Below are 27343 nucleotides of genomic sequence, written 5' to 3' on the forward strand. Positions count from 1 at the left end.
CTTTATTTTGAAATGAAAAATTTGTTTGAAAATTTACGTTGTTACACTAACAGTACCAATATTGTCCACTTTGAAGTTGATAATTCAGGTCTCATAAAATATTCGACTGGAATTAAGATGTATATATTTGCCTGTTAAAAAAATGTTGTAAATAAACTATTTATATTCATTATATTTATTTAAATCAACGATTATAATTTTATATAACTAAAAAAATATATTTTAATTAATAATTTATTTAAAATAATTGATTAATAATTTTAAATTTTAATATAACAATTTTAATTAATTTTATAATCATAGTTCTTACAGATTATAAACTAGTTTAACAACTGTAATTAATTCAACTATTATTATAACTGATTAATTTAATAACTATTAATTTAGTTATTTTGAAAATTTGAACCAATAGAAGTGTTTTGAAGCTAAAAATATCTTAACGTTATAAGATATTTATATTTTTTTTATTTAATACTATTTATAATAATTTTTATTTTTTGATTAATTAAAATCTATATTATTTTGCACTTCCAATTAAATAAAATATTTTTTATGCTTATAAATAATAATAATAAAAAAAAAAAAAAAAAAAAAAAAAAAAACTAATGCTTAACTTTTTAAATAACGTATAATATAATGTTGTTTAATAAAATCTTTCTATCATTTCTTTTAATCCCATATGTATTTTCATTTTATTATTAAAAATATTAAAAAAATATTATCTTGTAATTGAAATAGTTTACACTAATTTGTGGCTGTTAATATATGAAAAATATTGAAATCAAAGCATATATGAAAAATATTGAAATCAAAGCATCTTCAGTAATAATCATATATTATGACTTAAAAGTTATAGTAACTTTATCATTCTATTAATTTTAACTTCTATATTAATTATATCTCTATTGGTTAAGCTAGTTTTTTTTTTATGTTTAACTAATTTATCACTATCTAAAATATTTTATAAAAGACCTTCATTTAACTAGTCATTTTTAAATACATGCAACACTTTAAATAACTAGAAATATTACAATATTTTATTTCAAAAGTAATTTATCACAATACATTTCTTGGAAAAAATAATATGAAAAAACCAATAAATAAATAAAATTTATAAAAATATTACATAATTGTTTTAAATTTATATTTCATAAAGAAATATCACTAAATATTCAATATAAATAATTAATTAGTAAATAAATAAAAATAAAATAAAATAAAATATAGTTGATGAGGTAAAAGAAAATAATAATTTAAAGATAAAAGATTAAATATACAAAAAAATAAAAATATATGGTTGTATCTTGAATAGTCAATAAAAAACAAAAAAGGATGTGTTTCAATAATATTGAATAATCAATAAAAAAAATTAATAATAATCTCTTAAAAATGTAACATTCAGAAATATTTTACCTAAAAACTTTTAACCCAACAGTAACAATATTGTCTACTTTGAAGTTGATAATTCAGGTCTCATCAAATATTGGACCGGAATTAAGATGTATATATTTGCCTGTTAAAAAAAATGTGTAAATAAACTATTTATATGCATCAACCCCCCCCCCCCCCCCCCCCCCCCCCCCCCCCCGCGGGGATTTTACAATATTAAAGCAAGAACCCTCACATTCTTGATCTCCCTATTTTTTGGCCAAAAGCCATTCAAACGACAAAGGCAACTCTTGTTTCCATTTCTTCTCTCTCCTAATTTTCATCACAAAGAGTACAAGAAATCCAACTTTGTTGTTGTTTTTTTCTCATCACTTTCTTGTTTCTTTCTTTAAATTCATCTTCAAATCGAGAAAGCTAAAGATGATCCAAGAGCTATTTGGTGGAGGTGCTACTGGACTTTTAAATAGAGACAGAGATCTTCCTGTATCTGGAGCCTTCGAACCTTCGCCTTCTCCTTCACCCTCTTCTTCCACCACCAACACCGCCACCACCAACGCCCCCACAGCCGCCAACCCCACCACCTCCGACAACCAGAAGTTAAGATGCCCACGATGTGATTCCGCCAACACAAAGTTTTGTTACTACAACAACTACAACCTCACTCAGCCACGCCATTTCTGCAAGACTTGCAGGCGTTACTGGACCAAAGGCGGAGCACTACGTAACGTCCCAATTGGTGGTGGTTGCCGGAAAAACAAAGGCACTACCATAGCAACCACCATCGGAAAACCAATCTCCTCCAACGGAAAACTGAAAGCTGTAGTTTCATCTGAGCTTGGAAAGTCCGGTTTCATCAACGGTTTCGAACATGAATTTACTCACAACCCAATTCTATGGTCTGCTCCTCCACAAACCTCTCATCTTCTTTCACTACTCAGAGCCACACAAAACCCTAACCCTAATTTTGCATCAAATTCCGTAACCCACATCAAAGATCAAGGCTTTATGGTTGGATCACACATGTCTAACCTAGGATTCGAACCTTTAGGTCAAGCATCATCATTAGGACTATGCAGCTCTTTGTGGAGAAACAATCAAGTAAACCAACAAGCTCAACAAAACCACCATGAACAACATCAACAAGGGATGATGAACAGTGGTCATGAAGTTCAAAATACAGAAAACAATCAAGGTCAACGGTATCAACGGTTGAGATCATCATCTCCTGTTAACTACTTCCATCATGATCAAACGACACCTTTGATCTTGGGTAGCAATGTCGCCAACACTTCATCCTCAATATCAACTTCAACGATCTTGGATTCTTCTCCAGTTCTTGCGAGTGGTGAGCTGGGGTTTTGGAATCAAAGCCTTCCATGGTCCGATCTAGCTGCTGCTAATGGTGCATACCCTTAAATCAAGAATATTTTTATTTCATTTTTTTTTTGTTAATTCATAGTTATGATCATAGCTTAGGGTTTGCAGTTACTTCAGTTTCTGGTGATTAATTTGGGGTGTGGTATATGAATATGGTTTGTTATTTAATACGATGTATGTGTGCTTTTAATTAAAGAGTGTTTAATCTGTATCACATACTTTTGCAACTCACTGTTTGTTTAAATGTTCCTCGTCTTTTCAAGCTTAGCAATCCGCGTCCTCTTCACATGCAAAGTGTTTCTTTTACAGAAAAAAAAAAAGGAAAAAAAAAAATTTACTTTTAATACTCTGATTTGATGACTTTCGATGTGAAAACCTTGGAATTTTTTTTCAAGATTCATAATAATGTATGGCTGGCTAAAAATGAGTTTAACATAATATATATATATATATATATATATATATATATATATATATATATATATATATATATATATATATTATACTGAGTATTAGTTAAAATTGTGTCTTTCATGCATTTTTAGTTTAAATTGCTTTAGTTTTTTTAATGAGAGGAGTATATTAAAATAGTATTGGAATCAAAAGAGTGGGCAAAAACACATAGATAAGTGAGCATATCTTCTTGGTTAACTCAACATATTTAGGGCTGATTTGCCTTTTCTGGCTAGTGGAAGAATGATGGAGCAAAACAGAAGATTCTTGAGTTCACTGTTCAAGATATTAAATTAGTTTAAAATTTTGATCCACCTGCTTAAGAATGACAATTAGGTTAGTTAATTGATTATTAATAGAGGATTTTAATTGATAAAGTTATTGTAAATAAGTTGTGGCAAATTGAACATAAAATGGAAGCGTGTTTAGAAGGGATGATTGACAACTTTTATTATATGTTTGCAAAAATAATTAAAAAATGTAAGACATAAAATTCCAGAAAATGACTATATAATACATGCTATTGATTCTTTAAAAACAGTAATTAAGTTAATTTTTAAAATTTTAGAAGATTTTTTTTGTTAAAATTAAATTAGTTTTTAGATTTTGAGTTTTTTATTTTAGCTGCAAGGTAGAAGTTTTTGTAAAACCTTAAAAGAGTTGTTTTTTTTTCTGGTTAAACACTATTTGAACTAACTTTTGGATTTTGAATTTTTTATTTTAGCTTATAGGTTAAAGTTTTTACTAGCAAACAAAATTTTTTTCTTAAAAACTGAAAATTAGAAGATCCCAAAAATTATACTCTTAACTTTGTATTTTAGGGTATTCGTTTAATTATTAAATCAATATCTAGAAAAATATGGTTAATTTTTTCTTAAACCATTTTGAAGGAGATTATCAATTGAAGAATGTTTTTGATGTGACAAAAGTAATACGTGTCATATTATATGTTGATCATGCTCTAAATTATTATAATTGAATAATTTAAAGATGCGTTTGCCAAAAAAAAAATAAAACAATTACAATAATTTTTTCTTTTTATCCGAGCAAAATTTATTATAGAGACAAAGCCAACGAGATGCTAGGATTACAGCACTAACTAATCTTGCTTCCTAGTTTAATGAGACTGGAGATCTAATGACAATTACTAATTACATGCAATTTGCGCCAAGTTTTGTGATGTTCAAACATCTTTAAAATAAAGCCAGTTTACTTGTCCAAGTGTTGGCACATGGCACTAATATTAAGATAGCCTAAAATTCATAACTATAGAATTCATTCTTACGTATTCTAATGAATTACTTGGTAAACATATATCGTCCATGACTAGTTGGCATAACTTTCGCCTTCTTACATACTCGTTTTCAATGTTTCTTCAAAGGTATTCGTTATAAAGAAGAAAGATTGATCAAGTTGTTGATTAATGGATATCGACATTTGAATAAAACATATTATCTTTATAAATGACTTGTTTTATAATTACATGGTACATATGTAACGAACTTTTTATGAGATTTTATTCGTAACTTTTAAAAAAATTGAATTAAAAAATATTATTCGTATGAATTTAAAGATTTTATTTTAAACAAAACTCATAAATCAATAGTATATTTAGCAAAAATAACCAAAATATGAAAACTAATAGCTCACAGTTGATAGCTATAGTAGCAAACTAAAAGATGAAAGGTGTAATTTTATTTATATAATAGTATTTATCACAGGTAGTTATATAGTTTTAAAAAGTACAAAATTACATAAAATAAAAAATAAAATTAAAAAAGAAACTAAAAATTCTTAAAAGTTATTTGTAATATTATTTGGGTTAAAAGTTTTTAGTTTAGAATAAAAACTAAATTTCAGTGTTATCAAATGAGGATTTTTCTAATAATTTAAATTTTCTATTTAAAGAACTACAAAAAATTCTCAAAAGTTTTATCGATCATATCCTAAAAGATACATTAAATAACTTTTAAGAATATATATATATATATATATATATATATATATATATATATATATATATATATATATATATCCCTATTCTAATAAAAGAATATTTTTAATCTCCTATTGACAAGTGTCATACAATTAAAACACCTCATTAATGTTATATATTTATTATCATGCCACTTGTCAATCTATTAATTAATAATTTCAAATTTCAAATTTTAAATTTTTTCACTCTAATTACATTAGACTAATAATTGATTCTTTTATTTAAATTTCAAATTTTAAATTTTCTCACTCTAATTATATTAGATTAATAACATTAGATTGAAAAATAAAATAAATTTAATACATATTATAAGATGATATAACTTCATGTATTTATTTAAATCAATGATTATAATTTTATATAACTAAAAAACTTTCTCTTAAATAATAATTTATTTAAAATAATTAATTAATAATTTTGACTTTTTATATGAAAATTTAATTAATTTTATAACCGTGGTTCTCACAGGTTATAAACTAATATATATATATATATATATATATATATATATATATATATATATATATATATTATGTTATTCTCTCTAATAAATAAATGTTTTTTGTCACTTGTCATTCTCATTCAATTTGACAAATATCATTTTCTGGCTATTTTGAATTAATTTTTTTTTCAACATGTCATTTTATAAGTTTTTCTATTTTATTAAATTATACATAATATTTTAATGTAATAATTACAATAAATGTAGTAATAAATTAATGTTAATTTCACTAATAAACTTACCTTTTAATTTCAAAATTCTCATAAGATATTTAAATTATTAGTTTAAATTTAAAAGATAAAAAACATTTTCATTATAATAAAGAGTAAATTACACGAAGGTTCCTATGATTTGGGGTAATTTGCGTGTTTGGTCTCTACCTTATTTTTTGAACTCGGAAGGTCTCTACTGTTTGTTTTTACTATGCGCTTGGTCCCTACTATTTGTTTTTGTTATACGTTTGGTCTCTATCTTACCTAAAAAGACTATTATTTAAATAGGAAAAAATGGTGGGGTAGGTAAGAGAAGATGAGGGAATGAGATTGGGGTGTGTTTATTTAAATAAATCAAAAAATCAAAGGCAAAATAGTATTTTTTTTTTTTTGGTAAGACATGGACAATACGCGTAACAAAAACAAACAATACGGACCTTCCGAGTTAAAAAAAAATAAGTTAGGGACCAAACACGCAATTATCCTAAACCATAGGGAGTATTCGTGTAGTTTACTTTATAATAAATCATTATTTTTCTTATTTTCTTATAAATTGAAAGTTCTCAAATATTTTGACATTTATATTTAACATTTTTTAAACTATTAACTATCTAATGGTTTGCCAAATATTATGAGACTGATAAAAAACATAACTAGTTTGTTGAATATTATGAGACTGATAAAAAACATTGATTTTAAACTATTAACTATCTGATGGTTTGCCAAATATATTTTTGTTGAATATTAACTATTAATTATTAACTATCTGATAATTTGTTGAATATTATGAGACTGATAAAAACACCGATTTTAAACTATTAACTATTTGATGGTTTGCCAAATATATTTTTTTTAATTATTGATCCATTGATTATTTTCATTTAGATAAAAATTAAAATTATTTTTATTAAATGTTATGAGATAGACTACAATTAGCATAAATTATAACAACTCTTCTAAATCCTAGCAACTCGAAGATAAATGTTATTTGCCAATGAGAATGATTGGGTTGCTCAATATTATACAAAAAAATATATCAAAAACGTTAAAGTGAACGGTATATTTAGATAAAGAAAGTACCTTTCTAGGGAAACGTGAACGTTGCATTTCATGTGAAAAACAATGAACAGGTCATTTAAAAAAAATAATATATAAACAATTGTTACATAAAATTTTGTAATTAAATTGTTATATTTATTAAAAACAACATATTCAAATTATGGTGATTACAATATTTATACAGTAGAGATAACATATGGTTATTTACTAGGTATCAGGTGTTAGTATTTTTTTAAGTTAGATAATTCAAATCTAGTCGTAGATATTAATAATATTAGATATTAGCTTAAAGGTAGATTATATTTAAAGATATATTATGTATCTCGGTTAAAAAAATCTAATACGGTTCACAACTAACAAAAATTGTTAATGTCTACAAACAGAACTTATTAATACAAAAATAGTTTTATATATATATATATATATATATATATATATATATATATATATATATATATATATATATATATATATATATATATATATATATATATATATATATATATATATATATATAGGGTTAGGTTATTTTGTTTTCACTATCTATTTTGTGCATGTATGATTGATTCTAGACCAATCATTTTAGTAATTTTAACAAAGTAATTAATGCATATTATATTTTGAAGATATAATGAGTATTAATTACATTTTCAGCATTTAATATTCATTAATTACTTTTTTAAAATAACTAAAATGATTGGTCCAGAATCAATCATACATGCACACAATAGATAGTGAAAACATTTGAACCTATATATATATATATATATATATATATATATATATATATATATATATATATATATATATATATAGGAGGGTTCAACTGAGAAAAAAAAAAGTTGAGAATGGGGTAATCATTTTCAGCCAATCATTTATTTTTCCGCAAAAATCTCCAACGTACCGGCGGAAATGGGAAATGAATACACATGTGTTTTCAAACAAAACATGTTTCCTTAAACTATGCTAAACATTACCTTAATATATACAAAAACATAGTTTTTTGCGTTTCTTTTAATTTTTAAGAAGTTATTTTTATCGAAAAATGATTTTAAATATATACCAAAATTCATGATTTTTTTTATTCTCTACAAATAGACATCTATATTGATATAGTTTTAAGATAAAATAAAAAAAGTTATTTTTTTTTATATTTTCAGCTATCGTTATTCATAAGTGAATAAAAATGAATCTGATTTTTACTACAGTACATTCGTTATTCACTTATGAATAAAAAATATGATTAATTTTTTTTACAATTTGAGTATCATTCATATATGAATATAGCATATACTAAACATAGTATATTCATATTTAAATATTAGACGATGCATTCACTTGTGAATATTACATAGTATATTCACTTGTGAATGTTAGATGGTATATTCACTTATAAATATTATATGATATTTTCATATGTGAATATTATATAGTATTACATGGTATATCACAGGAGAATAGTATATAGTATATTCACTTGTGAATATTAGATCGTATATTTACTTATGAATAATAGTTGGTATATTCATATGTGAATATTGCACAGTATATTCATATATGAATATTACCATGTGTTTTTAGAAATATATATAATTTTTATATGTTATTCACATATGAATAACATACAGACTTGCATACTTGTTTTGTGTTTTAATAATCACATATTGATTCGAGTGAGAAAACATATTAATATGTGAATATAACGCGGTAATTTAGTTTATGCATTTCATCAAACAGTTGGAGTACATACAAGTTAAGTTTTTTAAAAATGTGATAAATATGATACTTTGACTACTTAAATCTTACAAAATAGTAGATTGGTGGAGAAATATATGAAAATTTCAAACAAAAAATTATTTGATATTTTTCTAACCTTCAATTTCGATGTTTTATTTGATGAACGATGTTGAATGAATGATTCGAATTGAATTTTTTGTTGATTATCGATGATGTTGTTCTAATGATGTTGGGAGTATAATTAATCTTAGATATTGAAGATATGTCCGTATTCAAACAGAATTGAAGGTTCGATTGAAAGAGCAAAAAACGAATGAATTTCAACTGTTCGTATTTGTGATTGAAGGCTATTATATCATATTTACAAGTTTGCCACCGTGTCATTTATGTTTAGAGGCTAATTAAAAGAGTGGCTAAGAATGATTCCCCCATTCTCAATCTTTTTTATTTTCTCAATTGAACCCACCTCTCTCTCTCTCTCTCTCTATATATATATATATATATATATATATATATATATATATATATATATATATATATATTCTTACAAGCTTTAAATATTATTTTAATATACTTACAAAATTTTGAATTTTATATATATATATATATATATATATATATATATCCGTCAAACTATAAAATTTAAATCTATCTCCAAACTCAGATGTTAGTTAAAATAATTATTTAAAAATTATCTAAAACTCAACCTACCATATAATGTTAACAAAATATTCTTCCAAATTAAATACTATAATTAAAACAATTTATTAAGGATTAAAACAACTTTTTTTAACCAACAAATTTTATTAAGAAGATAAGAGAGAAGAGAGTCTGGCAATCCATATCCATAGTCAGGGGTGAGTAATGGACCCATACAATAAAAAAAATATCATAATAATATATAGAGAATAGAGTTTTACCCCGGCTATTATATGAGTGGATTAATACACCAATCTATCCAATTATATGCTTCTTTAATATTCTTGAGTTTGAATCAAATGGACATAATTAACTTAACTACGTCCACGACCTTTGTTGGTGTAATCCATGTTTACTTGAATAGTCTATCATTCCTTACTTTTCATAAACTCCAAATTGTTCCATAACAAATGACCATCGTAATTTTTTTTTCTTTTTTGGACAATTCCTCCATGTCACCACAAATTCTAGCACCACACTTATCTTATCGAAAAGAGGCATCGATATACTGTACCATCTAAAAACCCATTCCCAAGTGTCTTTAGCAAAGTAGCACTCACACAACAAATGATCAGCAAACTCCTCATCTTTGTTGCATTCCCCACAGATAACAGAAGCTATGTTGACTCCCCGATTTCTGAGAGCCTGTAACATCCGGATTTCCAGGTACATTAATTATTCATTTATTTTTAGAAATTTTGGGAGGGACTCGGCGAGTTGACGCTTAAACTCGCCGAGTAGTTTCGTGATTTTCCATCCGGGTTAATGACCGGACTCGGCGAGTCCATGATGTTTAATGAAACCCTAATCCCCGGGGCTTGAGGCCTATTTAAAGGGGCTTATAGCCACCAATTGCGACTACCAGACCCCTGAGTGAAACCCTAAGCGATCTAGAGCGTTTGTGAGGGAGGAGAGGCCATTTTTGATCCTTGTGTGGGTGTTTTTGCAAGAAGAAGGTGACCAAGGCAAGAGGAAGCTGAAGAAGGCACTATTCTGTAGATTTCAGAGCCTAAGAACTTCATATTGAGGTATATATTCGATCCTTCTTCAGTTTTGGGTGTTAATCCTTGAGGGTTAGGGTTTCTAGCCCATTTAGAGTGTGATTTTTAGTGCAATTGGTCCCTTCTTGTGTTGAGGCTGCGGATCTGGATCCAAAGAGGTCCAGATACCTAAGCCCCTTGATCTTTATAGGGTGTCATGGGGTAATATGAGCTTAGGGTGGCATATTGAGGCCATTTCTTCAAATAGAGCCATTGGGTCTTTGCATGGACATCAAGATCCAAACTTTACGTGTTTATATTGCTTAAGGAGGCCAGATCTATGAGTTAGAGGAACGGATCTGACCTCAGGAGGTCATTTGAGCTCGAGCATTGCATGAACTCGCCGAGTACCAAGAGCAGACTCAGCGAGTTAGGTTAGGGTTTCCCCATAGTTCACTCAGTGAGTACTTGCCGAGTTGGGGGAATGACTCAGTGAGTCAGAGGGAATTAGAGGACTAGAGTTCAAAGCGGAACTCGCCGAGTTCATAATGGGACTCGGCGAGTTGAGTCGGGGTGGCCCCGCGATTCATGCCAGGTGTAACCTGTCGAGTAGTGGAAAGACTCGACGTGTCATGCGATACTAGAGGGATAGTGGACATGCGTAAACTCGCCGAGTCACCCAAGTACACTCGGCGAGTCAGGTCAAAGTCTGACCGTTGACTTTGTTGACTTTGAGGGTTTGGTCAACAATGGGGTCTTTGTGTCAAGAGAGGGTTGAGTCTAGTCTCGAGAGTTATATTTATGAGAGTATTTTATTTTATGTGATTAGGCGGAGGCTAGACCATATTTCCACCGAGTCGGAGATTTACCGAGACATCCGAGGTGAGTCTTCTCACTATACTTACCTAGAGTGGTAACAGAGTTATGTGCTAGTATACTGCTGAGTTATGTGACAGTGTATTTGTATGCTATTTATGTGTGTTATTGTGATATGTGATATGCATGATTCAGAGTTTCTAGAGATAGGACCAATAGGTCCATAGAGTTAGGGCTAGAGAGCCCACAGAGAGTTGGGATTGGAGGTTCCCACTGAGACACACTGACCAGAGGGTCAGCAGAGCTATAGCCTTGAGTGGCTAATATGTGTTAGAGTGGTATTTTGGGGAACTCACTAAGCTTTATGCTTACAGTGTTATGTGTTATGTGTTTCAGGTACCAGTGATGATTGCGGGAAGGCGTCGGCATGATTCATACACACACATGGGATTTTATGTATTTCGATCTTGGGAATTGTTTTGTGGAACAAAGATATGATACAATGAGATTTTATTTATAAATGTGTATGGGAAATGTGTTTTGAAAATGTGAAAATTTGTTTTAATTTTTACGGTGTTACAAGTTGGTATCAGAGCCTTGGTTTGAGGGAGTCGGATGCATCTTCGAGCATATCTGAACTCAAACTGAGGATTTGGGAAAAAAAATTGATAACAAAACAATTTTAAAGGAGTAAAAAGAGTTTTGAGACAAACAGAGCAGAGTCGTGTGTACGATCAGCCAGCGCCCGAACAGTGATTTCCCAAAATACCCTTGTAATAAGTGTTACGAGATATATTATGTTATGTTATATGATGAGCTATATTCTACATGCTAGAGTAGACTAGGTATCCTTATTAGGACTAGAGTGGCCTGATATATGATGCCTTAGTCTAGGACTTTGCTGCTAGGGATGCTTGAGAGTGTTTAGATAGCAGCGAGGAGCTTATGAGAGATCAGCTAGTGAGTAGCATATGATTTAAGAGAGTAGAGTGCTTGGAATTTGGGACTCTGGGAGGAGGACTTGGGATGAATGTTGATGTGGTGTGGTCGGTAGTATTGAGCCCGTACTACCGAAGGCACCGGGTCAGTGCGCAGCCCAAGTAAGAATCCTTATGGTACCAAAGATCAAGTAGGATTGGGATATCGAGTGTGTGTACACCCGAGTGAGTCTCTGATATCTTGTGTTGTATTTCAGAGAGGCATCATGGTGGGGACACGCCACATACCAGGGGCTAGTGGGGGTATGAGCGACGAGGAGCTCCACCAGATGATTCATGATGAAGTGGCTGTTGCCATCCGCGCTGAGATTCCAGAGATGTTCGGGTCTATCAAGACCACACTGATAGAGACATTTGACGAGAGATACGCTACTCTTTCTGATGCTACTGTTGCTGCGGCCACTGTAGCTGTAGCTGCGGCTAGACCGCAGGGTGGTGATGCGTTGCTGTTCCGAGAGTTCAGTAACACAAACCACCGGAGTTTGATGGGACCCAGGACCCGATTGCAGTGATGAGGTGGATTTCAGACATCGAGCATCTCCAGAGCATTTGAGAGTCCGGTTCGCATTAAACCAGCTTCGGTTGGGAGCAAAGGACTGGTGGAAGTTTGTGACAGCGCATTATTCACCTGATGAGCTTGCTGCAGTGACTTGGGAGAGGTTCACTGCTATGTTCCGAGATGATTACGTTCCCCAGGTGGAGATGGAACGTTTGGCCCAGGATATTCTTACCCTAAAGCAGGGTACTGAGTCTGTCACAGTGATTACGAGGATGTTCCATGAGCGAGCGGTGTTCTGCCCAGAGCACGTGTCCTCCGAGCAGGCACGTATGAGCCGATTTCTGAGCAGTTTGAGGAGGGATATACAGGAGTTCGTGGCGAACTCGACGTACCGGACATTTGCTGAGCTTCAGGAAAATACCCAAAAGAGGGAGATAGAGCTAGAGACCAAGGCTAGGGAGGAGGTTGAGTCTCAGGGGAGGGATCGGCGACCGGCGCAGTCCCAGCCGGCAGCCAAGTGGGCCAAGCCCGCTGATTCGAGATCTGGGAGTCAGAAGGGCCGCACTTGTGGCAAGTGCAGTAAGAGCCACGATGGGGTGTGCAGAGCGGGGTATTGCTACAAATGTGGCAAGGAGGGGCATATGGCCAAGGATTGCCCCAAGGGGTTTGTAGTATGCTTTCACTACAACCAGACCGGACACCGGAAGGCAGAGTGTCCACAGTTGTGAGGGACAGCTCAGGGAGCATCTCAGGGATCTGCCCCTGCTTCTATCAACGCTACTGAGAGCCGGCCAGTGAAGGCCGAGGCACCAAAGGCACGAGGGAGAACCTTTCAGTTGACCGCGGATGTGACAACCCGAAATTTCCATTCTGAACAAACCATATTAAGCCAATAAAAGTTAGAACAGCTACAGTGAAATTCCAGGCTTCGGGTATAAATTTGGCATTTTTTCAGGATTTACACTTAAGGAGATATCAGGAGAGTGGATGCACTAGGGTTTTGTGCAACACTGTTATTCCAATACTCTAGGTCATTAGAGTTCATTCCGGGAATAAAAATATTTTCTGCCAAAAATCCCAGGACTATATATAGAAATCTGAACCAAAATAATTCATTAGTTACATTTCCAATTAGAGAAAAGCGAAAATTCTCTCTCACGGATCTTCGGGTTTTTATCCCAAATTGTGAGTACTTCGATCTAGTTATATTACATAGCTTAGATTGTGTTTAGAAACATCAAAATCGAATCAAAACCCCAAGATTTGGGAGTTTACCGCCCAAGAACACTTGGGGAGTAAACTCCATTTTAAAGGCCAAAAGTGTCCCAATGTCCCTCAAAGCCTTGGAACTCAACCTAGGGACTACCATTGCATGTTTAGGACACCAAAATCAATTAGAATCAATGGGTGAAAGTGAGTTCACGGCCAAGGAGGTTCTTGGGCCGTGAACTCCATGTTTAAGTCCCAAAATGCCCTAAATGCCTTCATTTAGCCAAGAGACTAGCATAGCACATTACCTTGATGTGTCTAAGACCCAAAACAATCAAAATACCAACACCTAGGGGAGTTCACGGCCGCAAACACATGACCAAATGGTTCATGGTCCGAAAACTCAAGTTATGGGTGTTTTGATGCCACAAACACTTCCTAAGGCTTAGTATTGAATTTAGACATGTACCATAATGAGTTTAGGACTAGCTAACACACTTAGAACACCAAGAGTAAGGTGTTCACGGCCCAAAAGGTTCTAAGGCCGTGAACTCCATAAAATGGTGCCAAATGGTGCCATAAACTCTTCTAAAGCCTAGTACAAAAGCCTAGTTTAGTTCCTAGTTAATTTAGGGACTTGAAAACACCATAAACATCCTCCCAAGGGAGATTATTGCCGTAATCTCCAAGGGATATGGTCCCAGGGCCGTAAACTCCTCAAAGGAGTTAAAAGGAAGCCCAAACACTTGTTTAAGCCTTGAAGCAATTCACCACTTGAGTTGTAATAAAGTTAAGCCTCATTTAGTGACCCAAAATAGAGTTTACAGCTAGGATTTTACTCTCCAGGGCCGTGAACTCCAAAACATATGGTCATTTGACCATAAACTCCCATTTGAGGTCTTGCACTCCTTTGTTGCAAACCATTAGCCTCCTAGCACTTGACCAAAAGTGTTTTCCTCGCATTAAAATGTTATACAGGTTTAATTAGTGTTATAATCACTAATTGTTATTATGCATATGTCTTCATATGTATTTAGGGTCATTGTGTGTGTCTAAAGTCTTCACTTGACACCTAGCAGTCCTACCTCTTCAGTTCATCCGTAACACCCACAACAGGTGAGTTCATACCCCTTAATCAATGTTTTAACTATTTTTAAATGTTTTATGGGGGGTTACAAGTATAATCATGCTACTTATTATATCAATCACATGTGATTAATAAGTAGCATTCAAATGATTTAATACTCATTAGCCGTTTTACCAAACAGTTTCCTTCAAATATTTTTCATAAACACTTTATATGTTTAAAACTCCTTATTAAACTGTTCATTTTACTCTAAATGTTACATATCAAACTTATTTACAATTGTGTTTCAAACAAATCTTTCCTTATACTTAAACTGTTTTATCAAACCCATGCCTTCAAAACCGTTTTATAGATCGACATCAAGTCGATCTTTTCTTAGAAAATATTTATGTTCAAAGGTTATTACAAAACTTATTTTATGCTTTTATATTATAAAATGCATGTCTCTATATGTATGGTTATATAAGTAATGTTTAAAAGACTTAGGAAGGCTATCCACCTTGTGTCTTTTTCCTCGATTTGGATGTGGGCTGATAGAATATCGGGTACTCGTCCGAAGGTCGTTTAAATATTAGTTTTATATCATGTGTACATATATAGTCATAAAAGGTCTTTCCAGTTCATCCAATGCCCTTGGGTAGCAAGGGGATACATCCATGTCCATACGTACCAGTTAGATTACTAGTAAACTACCATATGGGTAGTTTAGGAAGATATTAGAACCATTACTAGAACGCGATATCATACAATGCGTCAGTTCATTCATGAGTCAATACTTGCTAGATAGAGAAAGAACACACATCACAGCTAGCACACGCAGAACATTACAGTACATTACTTTACATTTACATAGAGATCCTGTTATAAGCATGCCTATATATGTATAATTATATAAGCAATGTTTAAAGGACTTAGGAAGGCTATCCACCCTATTTCCTTTTCGCGCTTGAGATGTGGTCTGGTGGGATAGCGGGTACCGTCCGAAGGTCGTTTAAATATTAGTTATATATCATGTATACATATATGGACATAATAGTTCCTTTCAGTCAGTTCAGTGCCTTTGGGTAGCAAAGGCATACGTTCATATACTTTTACATGATTACGCTTACATAAGTACATATACATGAATACGTTAACAAAATTATGATCCTGTATCAGAGCATGCCTTAAATGTCATGGCCCGAGTTGTAGCCAGATTCTCTTGGAGGGAGAGCGTGAGTTTGCGTATAGATCTATAATGGATTGACTATCCTACACCTTGCTGCTAGCTACAGCCGGACCTGCAGGTCTGTGGGTGCCAAACGTCATTTCTTTTTACGACCATACGTATGTCGTTGTTACCAGTCAATAGTATGGTGCAATTAATCACATGATACCTTAATATAAATCCGGTTTAAGGTAGTTAGTATATCAGTAGTTCTTATAGCGCTACATTTTAGTACTACATTAATTTTCCCTGTACATATAATTAGTGATCTTTTCACTTAAACTTTAAATGTAAAAACTATATTTTGTTAATGATAGTTACTCTTGGGAAAATTACACACTTTTACAAGAAACGAACATTTAGAACAGTTAAGTCTTGGTAGAGGACTACATTGAGAACAGTTAGGTCTTGGTAGAAGACACCTTTTACATAATAGTAGGAATCATAGGGATTTCTAGGGTTTTTCAAACGTTTACAGTTGTTTTACAAACATTTTTACACTTACAGTTCATATACATTTTAATACTTACAAATTCTTACATACAAATTAAGACACTAAAATACTTATGATCTCACCAGCTTCAAAGCTGATACTCGCTTTCAAAATTACTTGTATCCTCAGGTCATCATAGACAGGTACCGATGCAAGGATTAGGGAAGATGGAGCTCGTTCAAGACTCATCTTTCATTTTGATTTATGCTTTAGTGTTTATCAAAATTTAACAGAACACACTTGTATAATAATTATATTATTAATGCAATGGATGTTGTTGTTTCTTGTTTACTACTTTACACTGTTGTGATACTGTACATGACGTCCTCCACCCCAGAACGTTTCCGTCATTCTTGGTTTTGGGGTGTGACAGATTGGTATCAGAGTATTGTTTATAGTGAATTAAGTATATCAAACCATAAAAGATATACTAACTATAAATACATAAGGGATTAAAAATACTCTGACCAAGAGTTTATACTTTAAATATTAAAATATTTAATTAAGTATACGTGCCTGCATTCATACTAAAATCAGTGTCACTAGGACAGTACAAAAGAATTACGATTGTTGGGCAACACAAGTGGGCTTAGAGACATATGGTCAAAACTGGGAAGATATAGCCTGATCACCTATATTATCCGAGGGTTGACTAGCATGTGCTTAAATGTAGTTGTGTGGTTGCAAAAAATCTAAAATCTTACCAACCCTACCACAATGAGAACAGTAGAACATAACATTAAACTTAAAATACTATAGGAGTATTTGGTGTTACTATAAGTACGTTATACTTGAGAGCTAAAACGGGATCTTCATTACTAAGTTGATAGTTGCTAAGTGGATACACTAAGGATATATGTAATTAGGATGTTATAGACTTAGAATCTGTGAAATTTTACTTTACCCCGATTCTGTGTGAATTTGGAGTTAAGGTCACATATTCGAAGGCCTATCATGTTTCGATTACATATAACTGGTATGCACTTCACAAATAGCGATGTAACTAATGAAGATTTTCTAAATAATTATCTAGATAATTCATCTAATAATTATTTTCTTACCCCAATTCTCGCATAGATAACATGGTTGGACTCCATCCCCACGGCAACCCGTACCTCCCGAATGAGGTCATTGCTGGTTGGTTTGGATAAGAACCAGAGAATGATCATCCTATCCCTATGAATGATCACCATGATGAAAACCTTTCGAATGATGCTAACTCCAAAACTGAGATTGAGAACCTACCACAGGCAGCTCCCGTTCCAATTCCTAACCCTCGTCCGGCTTTTCATGGCCCGACGCCTGAGTGGGTGGAATGCTTGGAAACATGGAGCCAAGGACAAGATCAGCCCATGCCATTTAATGGTGACCGGAGCTTCTATGACTTGAGCAATAGGGGCTCAGCAGACAGAGTCTTGCCAATCTTGGTCCGCAGAGTGGCCCGAAATGAGATTCAAGGCAGGACAACCCTACATCAGATTACCAAAGTTGTCGCCGATGCGAGAATGCATACCCTCCGCACCATTCGTCTAGAAGATGCTCGCGAGAGATCAGAGAGAAACCATGAAACCCTGCTTCAAGCACTAGCTGAATCACTAGCCGAAGTCATAGGACTCCGAGTACGCCAGAGGGTGTACGAAAGACACATACTTGATGAGGAACGTCAACTGGCTGAAATGAGAGCTCACCTGAGGGATGACCATCGCCAGTAGTAGATTCTTTACCTTACTTTCCTTGTTAGAAAGTAATCGTTTTTCTGTCTATGCCCGATGTGGCATTTTCTATGAAATTATCTTGTACAGTAAGTACTTTTGGTTAGGTCTTTATGCTGTCAGGAACTATCTTCTGTGGATATGATGTAAGACCTTTACAAGGTCATTTTCCCGAATCTTTACGTCGTGAATATCAAAGATATTGACAGTCGGCTAACTTCTGTGTCATTCTTCATTGAAGTACCCTCATCATACTTTCATTAGAGTCTATCTGAAACATGCTTTAGTCAAGTCATTGGACTATAGCAAGTTAGATCCGGAGACATTTCCAAGTCTCTTTTAGTGGTTGGATCATGTTATTCGCCAACCATCGATACCTCGGCTTGAACGACAAACGTCTTGAGACCATTCTACGAACTTACTTCTACTAATTACTAGGACTGCATCATAGGGATGTAGGTCAAACCTTCGCGAACACACTTCCATTCTGTACTAGGACTGCATCATAGGGATGTAGGTCAACCTTTCGAGAACATACTCTTACTCTTTTATTGAGTAATCGAAGTACATCTAGGGTCAACCAGAGTCGCTCTCAAAATCCTTATCTTTCGTGCTATCAGAACCATGTCGTCATCAAGAAACAATCAGCCTCATACGTACATCTCTTTCTTCTAAATCGCTTTTCCAGCGAGGCCATCATATCAGAACACCGAAGTACTCATGCATGGAGTACCTCATAGTTCTTTTCTCTTCCGAAGAAACCCCCGAAGTACCACTCGTGCAGTATGTCAAGTTTAATCCAAGGATTCGTGCGGTTGATCTATCACTGAGGAGTGTATACATAAGAGTAATATATAATCAAGGTTCTAAAGGTTTAGAATTGATGATTCCATTTTAACTTCTTTTTCCTCGATGGGATGTGAGCATAAAGAAGAATCAGTTATTCGACTACCTTTTCAATCTTAATTATATACGACTCGTATACACGAGATTGTGATTGTGAAACCATGTGTGAATTCTAATATGAACTTCAGGACAGAGAACTGCCTAAGTATACGAGTAATCGCATCATCATGTGAACCAACTTAGAACCCAGTATGACTCTCGTAAACGGATCGCCCTACAGTCTAAACACTCCGGAGATACAAGAACAGTACAGACAACTTAGCGAACTACACAGAAATAGAATTAGAAGACTGGGCTTCCCACCCTAGAGAACCCCGGGCTTATTCTTCAAGAGATCGACGCATTGCATCGTATGTGCCTCGGATATCGATGTGACAACCGTCAATTTCCGGTCAATTCAAAGTCAACTAAAGTCAACAAGTCAAACCGTTCGACTCAATTTGCCCGTAGGTACTAGAGTCACGCTATGTAATTTCTAAACAACTCGCTATTCTAATGAGAGATCATAAATCGAAAAGTGTGTACATCTAGATCTCCTTAACCTAAGACTATGGTAAGTGGCGAGCCAAACCGATAAATCAATGTTTCATACTCATCGGGAGTGTGTAAGATCCTTAAACAAGGCTTAACAGGGTTTACGGACCTCGCATTGCAAAGCCGGACACTCAAAAAGGTCACAAATGAAACCTCTCTCAATCGTTTTCACTCTATCTCTCTTTATTTAGAAATCTCTCCAAGAATGTCAAATCTCTCCCAAATCTCTCTAAGTATGTGAAATCTCTCCCAAATATCTCTTTGTATGAGAAATCTCTCCAAGAATGTCAAATCTCTCCCAAATCTCTCTAAGTATGTGAAATCTCTCCTAAATATCTCTTTGTATGAGAAATCTCTCCAAGAATGTCAAATCTCTCTAAGTATGTGAAATCTCTCCCAAATATCTCTTTGTATGAGAAATCTCTCCCAAATCTCTCTAAGTATGCGAAATCTCTCCCAAATATCTCTTTGTATGTGAAATCTCTCCAAGAATGTCAAATCTCTCCCAAATCTCTCTAAGTATGTGAATCTCTCCCAAATCTCTCTCAAAATCTCTCTCAACATTTTATAATCACTTGGGGCATCCCGACCCTCGAATTTGGCGAAAACAGCCCAAAAACGGAAGTCTACGCGAAAAACGGACTTAAGGAGCCGAAACTCCTCTTAGGAACCGAAACTCCTCTTAGGAACCGAAACCCCTCTCAAGGAACCGAAACCCTCTCAGGAACCGAAACCTCTTAGGAGACGAGACCCTCTCAACCGAAATGGACCGAGTGCTCTGTTTATTTCGGTCCTCTGATCATTCCCAAACCAAGCCTGACCTTCTGCTCTTCCCTTCTCACTTTCGGTCCGAGAGGACTACACCTTCGGTCTAAGGAGCTGACCTTCGGTCCGAGGGCTTGAGCTTCTGTCCGAGGAGCAAGCCTGCACAGCCGAACCCCTCCACTCTCGGTTCCTGTTCTACTCTCGGTTCCCATGCACAACCAAGCCTCACCTTCGGTTCTAAGCTCCTAAGGAGCCGAACCTTCGCATCCTCGGCCCAAATTTCGGAATTTAGAAGTTTTTGCCCGGTTTTCAATATTTTTAGCGTTTTGAGCCCGTTTTTCGAGATTTTAACGGGGGATTTTCACCCAAACTCGTATTTTAACATATAAGACCCTAAATAATCACAATTTAAACATATTTTTATGAAAATCTTTATTTAATAAATAAAATCTAGTGGGTGAATAATTGAGCTGGAGTGTTGACTTTGCTTTACCTTATGACACAAGCAACCACCCCCACACCTACTCTATGACCAGCCACACCTCCCCACCCTACCTAGGTCACTTCAATGTCCTTTCCACTCAATTATCAGCCCTCCCCACGTCCTTAGGGCTGGAACATTCATCCTCTATCCTCACATTTCTTTCATTTCCTCTCATTCTTCCATCAAGAACAAACTCCATTTTCTCTCAAATTCTCTCCCTCAAAGTCGAGATTAAAGGGATGATCATCAAGCTTTCTCTCATTTGTGGTAAGATTTATCACCTCTCTCATGATTAGTACATTTCCTTGTACTCAAATCATTGATTCTTACACAAATTTCCATCATAAATTGTGCTAGATTCTTGAATCTTCAAGCAATCTTCAAGTGTTCTTGAGTTGAACACTTATCATCTACAACACTCATCTTCTGAAACCACTAAAGGTGAGTTCATACCCCTACATTTTCATGTTTTCTCAAGTTTTTAGGGGGGGGGGGGAATACAAGTTAAAACACCAAGAACATAACTAAACTTTCCTAACAGCCTTCATCAGAAACGTTCAACTCCATTCACGGACTGTTTTGTACAACTTAAACATTTTTGTTTTCAAAACTGTTTTAGGTGTAAGTAGTTCACGTTCTTAGCTGTAAAATGACTACTTGCACATCTCCATACGATTTTTATACAATTTATGGTGATTTTTACAAAACTGCATATCATTTCAAACACCAATCCGGACCAGTCTGTGATTATGGACTTTTTCACCCAAGTTGGAGGTCATTAAAAATCATGATAAAAATTATGAGTAAACTAGACACATTTTGGGAACTCTCAAAATTTACGGATTTAGTTTTTGACTTCGTATGAGTTTTCTAAGACTTTTCTAAAACAACACAGGAAGGTTAAATTTAGTTAACAACATATAACTTTCATAACACTTTGTATTATGTTGAGCAAAGTGTATAACAGTAAGATCTAAGTATTGAATGTGTTTCCTTGTTAGTTTATCATCATAAACTGAAACTTAGTCTTTCATGATAAGATTATTCATTCATTTAAAACACGTATATTAATCTATAATGAGCATAGTTTATGGATTCATAACACAAATGCGTTTTCATAAAAGAGTTCTTATACATTACAAACGTTTTGGATAAACTATAATAGGTATAGTTTATGTATCATTTACTTTTCAAACTTATTTATCAAAGGTTTTCAGTTTAGTTCACGTAAATTTGTTAATGAATAAATTTGTGAGTCATTCGCTTCGGGTTACTTCCAAAGTAACCAATTCAAAAAGTCCTGTAAATTGTAACCAGAATCTCTTGTAGGGAGAACGTGATAGTTGTGTATAGATCTATATTAGGCTTGACAAACCCACACCAGAGCTGCTTGCAACAGCTAGACCGGCAGGTCTGAGGTGACAAGTGTCATAACAGTTCCGACGCCTGAAGAACGTCGTATTACGAGGCCGTCTAAGTCAAGTATGGTTATGATAGCTCACATGTGGTATTAACAAATCATAAGATTTACGGGTTCTAACTTTAAATTAGCGAGTTATGTCGATTTAGCTCACTAAAATTTCTTTAAGTAAGGAAAAATACTTGTGAGTCTTCATATTAAAAAGGGTTTTATGTCGATTTAAAATCACTTTTTTTTATCAATAATTACAGATATTATGGTATATTTTCAGTCTTGGTATTTAAGACTACACATCATTCATTTCGGGATTTTTCTCAAATCAGAAAGGGTTTTACGCCAATTTAAAACCACATTTATATCCTTAAGTATGACAAATACTTGTTCATTTTCGGACCTGGCATTTAGGACCATATAACTTTTATAAGGAAAATATTGGATTTTCTTGGTAACATACATCTCTTTACAAAGATCGATTTTCAAACTCTTACTGTCAAAAGCTTATAAACTCACCAACCTTTGTGTTGACACTTTTCAAAACTACTTGTATTCTCAGGAATTCAGTGAAACAGGAAATCAACCACGTTTTGAGGATGGGACGATAAATCGTCAAACAGTTCATTTTGTATCATAATGTAATTGATTCGAATCATGTAAAAATATACTTTGGTGTAACCTTTTCAATTATATTTATGATTATATTTATGATGGTTGTAATTACTTTGAGCACTATTATACTCGTTGTTGTGATACTTTACATGAAGTCCTCCACCCCCGGACGTTTCCGCCATCCTTGGTTTGGGGGTGTGACAGATTGGTATCAGAGCATTGTTTATAGTGAACTCAGTATATCGAACCACATAAGATATACAAACTATAAATGCATTGGGACTAAAGTCTCTGATTTAAAGTTTTCAAAACAACTATAATTTTAGGAATAAATAGTTTCTTATTAAAAGTATACATGCATGCATACATACTAAGGTCGGGATCATTCTAGAACAAAACAAAAGTAATGATTGTTGAATATCACAGGTAAGCTCGGGGATGTATGGTCAGTCTTGGGAGTGGCATAGCCTGATCAACTATGCGGGTCCGAAGAGTGATTAGCACATGCCCAAGAATGTTTGTGATATGGCGACAAGTCTAAAAACTTACCGACACTACCACAATGAGAACATTAGAACATAACATGAGTTTAAAATACTATGGGAGTATTTTGTATTACTATAATTGCTTACATGAGAACTAAACAGGTCTCTATCAAGTAGGTCAATAGTTGTTAAGTGGATACGCTCAGGTTATATGAAATTTAGGCATTATAGACTCAGTATCTGTGACCATTACTTTACTTCCTGTTCTTGTTTGATTGTGGATTGAAGTTAGAGTCACCTATTCGAAAGACTATCCTGCCTTGATTTCATATAACTAGTACACACTACCCCAAGTATTGATATAACTGATAAAGATCATCTAATAAATATCTAAATAGTTGTCCAATAATTATCTTCTTACTCCTATTCTTGCGCGTACAGCATAGTAAGATCCTACTTACCGGACAACCCCTACTTTCGCAATCAGAGAAATGGTGGATGGTTATGAGGAGAATCAGAAGCGGAACCGGAGGTAATCAATCCTCCACGCATAGCAAGGGTTTCCGCGAACCGTTTCGACTACATCGAACCTGTGCCCCGTTGGGCAACCGTGATCGAGGGTTGAATTTCGATAGCAATGACAACAACCACCATGTGGAGACCAACGAGGGTGTTATGACCTCAACCACGGGGGACCGACTGACAGAGCCCTCCCGGTGAAGACCCGACGGATCGCGAACATCGAGGATTAAAACAGGTTGGCTACAATTCGGAAACTGCGCGCTACTACAGACCCTACTGTCTCACTTACTCGAAACTTAGAAAGAGACTACTATTTCGGAGTCCAACTCTCTTTTTAGGACCTTATCGCCACTCGGGCAGAGGCAAGAGAGTAACGGGGTAGACACACGACATTCAAAGAAAGGAGGATCGCAGCCAAGCATCGATTGGCAGGGCTGCAAGGTGCATTGACTTTGCCTCAGACATCACAAGGGACGGACCGTCGTAATTGAATCCATACCACTTACGAGACCCTATAAATAAAGATCATGAATGAACGTTAGTACTACTCTATTCTAGGTGTCAGCACAACACTATGATTTAAGGGATTATACGAATCAGGAGACCTAGTTGCTATCAAAACTTTTCCTTGCACGGATGTGAGGTAAACCTTCATCTAGGTCAAGAATTTTCACCGAAACCAAAATTATTAGGGTCATATTAACAAGATGGGCTTAGGACATACCTAACAGACTCGAAGGTTTATCTAGCCTTAACTAATATAACTAAGCATACATCATTTGGTCACCATAAGAACCTTGATTGGACCAAATTACAAGGTTCCACTTGGATACAGAACTACTGAAATACATGAGTCTACCATATAAAGAATCTCGCTATGAAATGTTTTCAGAACACCATAAAACAACCGAAATACACAACAAAATGAACTAAGATCGATAAACACAGTTAGAAAACTCGCGACGTATAGTCATTCTAAAGACTCGTTATCGTCTCTCTCCTTAACCCTTATGATTGAGGGGATGCCTTCTTCATAGACCTATGGGGTGCGATCATACCTGCACTAATGCACCAGGTCCCATCAAAACTCCTCAGCCGAGTGTGTTCGGACAAACATGATTCTAAGATGAGCAAATCTTAACGCCCGTATGAAACCTATTCCTACCCACTGCCATAACTCCATCTCAAGAACATTAGCGGAAAACACTAGGAATAGTACAATAATGTGCAAAATTTATATGGGTATATATATAAATCGTAAAGATGCACTTAAGATAATGATTTCCATTAACGAAATTGTTTTTCGTCGTGAAACAGAGCTATGTCTTCACCAAGAGACAACCAACCAACTAGCAAGGCGCCAACACTGCAGACAGACGCTGCTACTTTTCAGGTTGCAGTCACGGCAGCCGTGACAGCCGTCAGGGCACAATTCAATGCTAACAACGCCAGCAGAAATGGAAGCGGTACTGACAATACAGATTGTGGTAACAATCAGGAACACCAACGGGTGTCTGCCAGCAAAAATACCTCAGGCCATAAACCTACGAACAAGAAGCAAAATTTCTGGGACGAAAAGAAGTGTAACCTACCTCAAAAACTCGCTGGAAGAAAGCAATCTGTAGCTGCACCTGCCAGTACAACAGCAGTCACGACGAACGCCGCGACACTAGCCACGGGGTCTGCCGCCCAAATGCCGGCCAGACCATATGAGGGATCACTCCCAAAGTGTAACCGATGTGGCTTCCATCACAATGGGTCTTGCCGAGAGATGCACTGTAAAAATTGCAACAGGAAAGGGCACACCGTCCGTTTCGGTAGGGCCCCGACTCAGTACGTCGCTTCAACCCCCAATACCAAAGTAATTTCAGTGTGCTTCCGATGTGGCGAAACAGGACATTTCAGGAGAAACTGTCCAACTAAGAAGAATGACGGGGGAGCCGGAGGAGTGTGACAAACAAACCAACAAGGGTAACAGGGAACCAATATAGGACTTTTGTAATGTTTCCAACGACAAAAACGTTTAAGTACCATATGTTTGTAATGAATTTGGTATGCTTGATAAAATCACAATCCTTCAAAAAAAATAGTTAAAATACTCTCTCGTTCAAATCAAATCGAAGACATTCATATATGATCTTAGGATCATTACCTGTAAGATGTGATGACTTTGTACATACATCAAGGTTAATTATAATCAAAATACTGAAGTCTTGAAACAAATAGTTCCATCCTGACTCCTATTCCGTGTCTAGTAGTAAGAATTGAGTGGGGCCACCTACTCGACGATTGTACCAACATCAACTTACATACGACGTTCATATACCGCTCGATCGTAGAGAAACCTGTCAGGGATCATGATATCAAGTATCATTACTGGCTATCGAAACACACCCACTACCAGTTCTAGACACTATGGTATGAATCATCTACAGTAATAATAACATCAAACAAAACGGATCACCCTGAAAAGAAACACAAGATACTCTATCACACTAGTGATCTCTTCTTATGAATACAGCTTAACTCATGTTATCTAAAAAGATTCGGTTGTCACCATTCAGTTTCGATTAGTAGTCCTCATCTTCCTGATTTAACGTCTACAAAAGGACCCTTCACCTAACCCACCAAAATATTGGAACCTTTGTCTCCCATAAACGCGTCCAGCACAGATCTCCGGGTTATCTCTCGCTGCGAAACTCCAAAACACGCACGAGAGGGGTGTTATACTTCCCGAAACCTTATCACAAGTATTTACAGGAGACCTTCGGGAATGTCGCGCATGTAGCAGACAAGGTTCAAGCATAGAAGCTTGGGACGGATACGGTTAGTCTACCACTACTACGTGCATACGCGAGGATAATGTATAATTAAGATTCTACGGACATTGGATGTGTGCTTCCGCCCTAATTCCTGTTCCATGTATGGTTGTGGATTTGGGCAGAGTCACCCATCCAAATGTCTTGCTAATCTTAAGCACATACGACCTATATGCGCAAGTTAATGATAGATGGACCACGTACGAGTCCTGCCATAAATTTCGAGCCAAGGTTTCCCAGGAGGGCGAGTGAATGTTCTACTATCCGAAAAGGTCTAGTCGCGAAAACCAAACCCACATGCTTCCTACCGAGCTACAAGAACTGTCAGGTCAAACCTGTCGAACTACTCAACAATGAAATTGAAGACCCAAGCTTCT

The 27343-nt window shown here is 34.8% G+C and overlaps 1 protein-coding gene across 1 annotated transcript; it reads left to right on the forward strand.

Moving 5' to 3' along the window:
* Positions 1-1631: 1631 nt before the first annotated feature.
* LOC145097787 (uncharacterized) lies at positions 1632-2980 on the forward strand. Its single transcript, XM_079035427.1, has one exon. The coding sequence runs from the start codon at positions 1810-1812 to the stop codon at positions 2803-2805; it is 996 nt and encodes a 331-aa protein (XP_078891553.1). The 5' UTR covers positions 1632-1809; the 3' UTR covers positions 2806-2980.
* Positions 2981-27343: the final 24363 nt, after the last annotated feature.

Source organism: Lactuca serriola, chromosome 4 (genome assembly GCF_051521515.1).
Source record: "Lactuca serriola cultivar US96UC23 chromosome 4, Lser_US96UC23_V15, whole genome shotgun sequence".
Taxonomy (NCBI): Eukaryota; Viridiplantae; Streptophyta; class Magnoliopsida; order Asterales; family Asteraceae; genus Lactuca; species Lactuca serriola.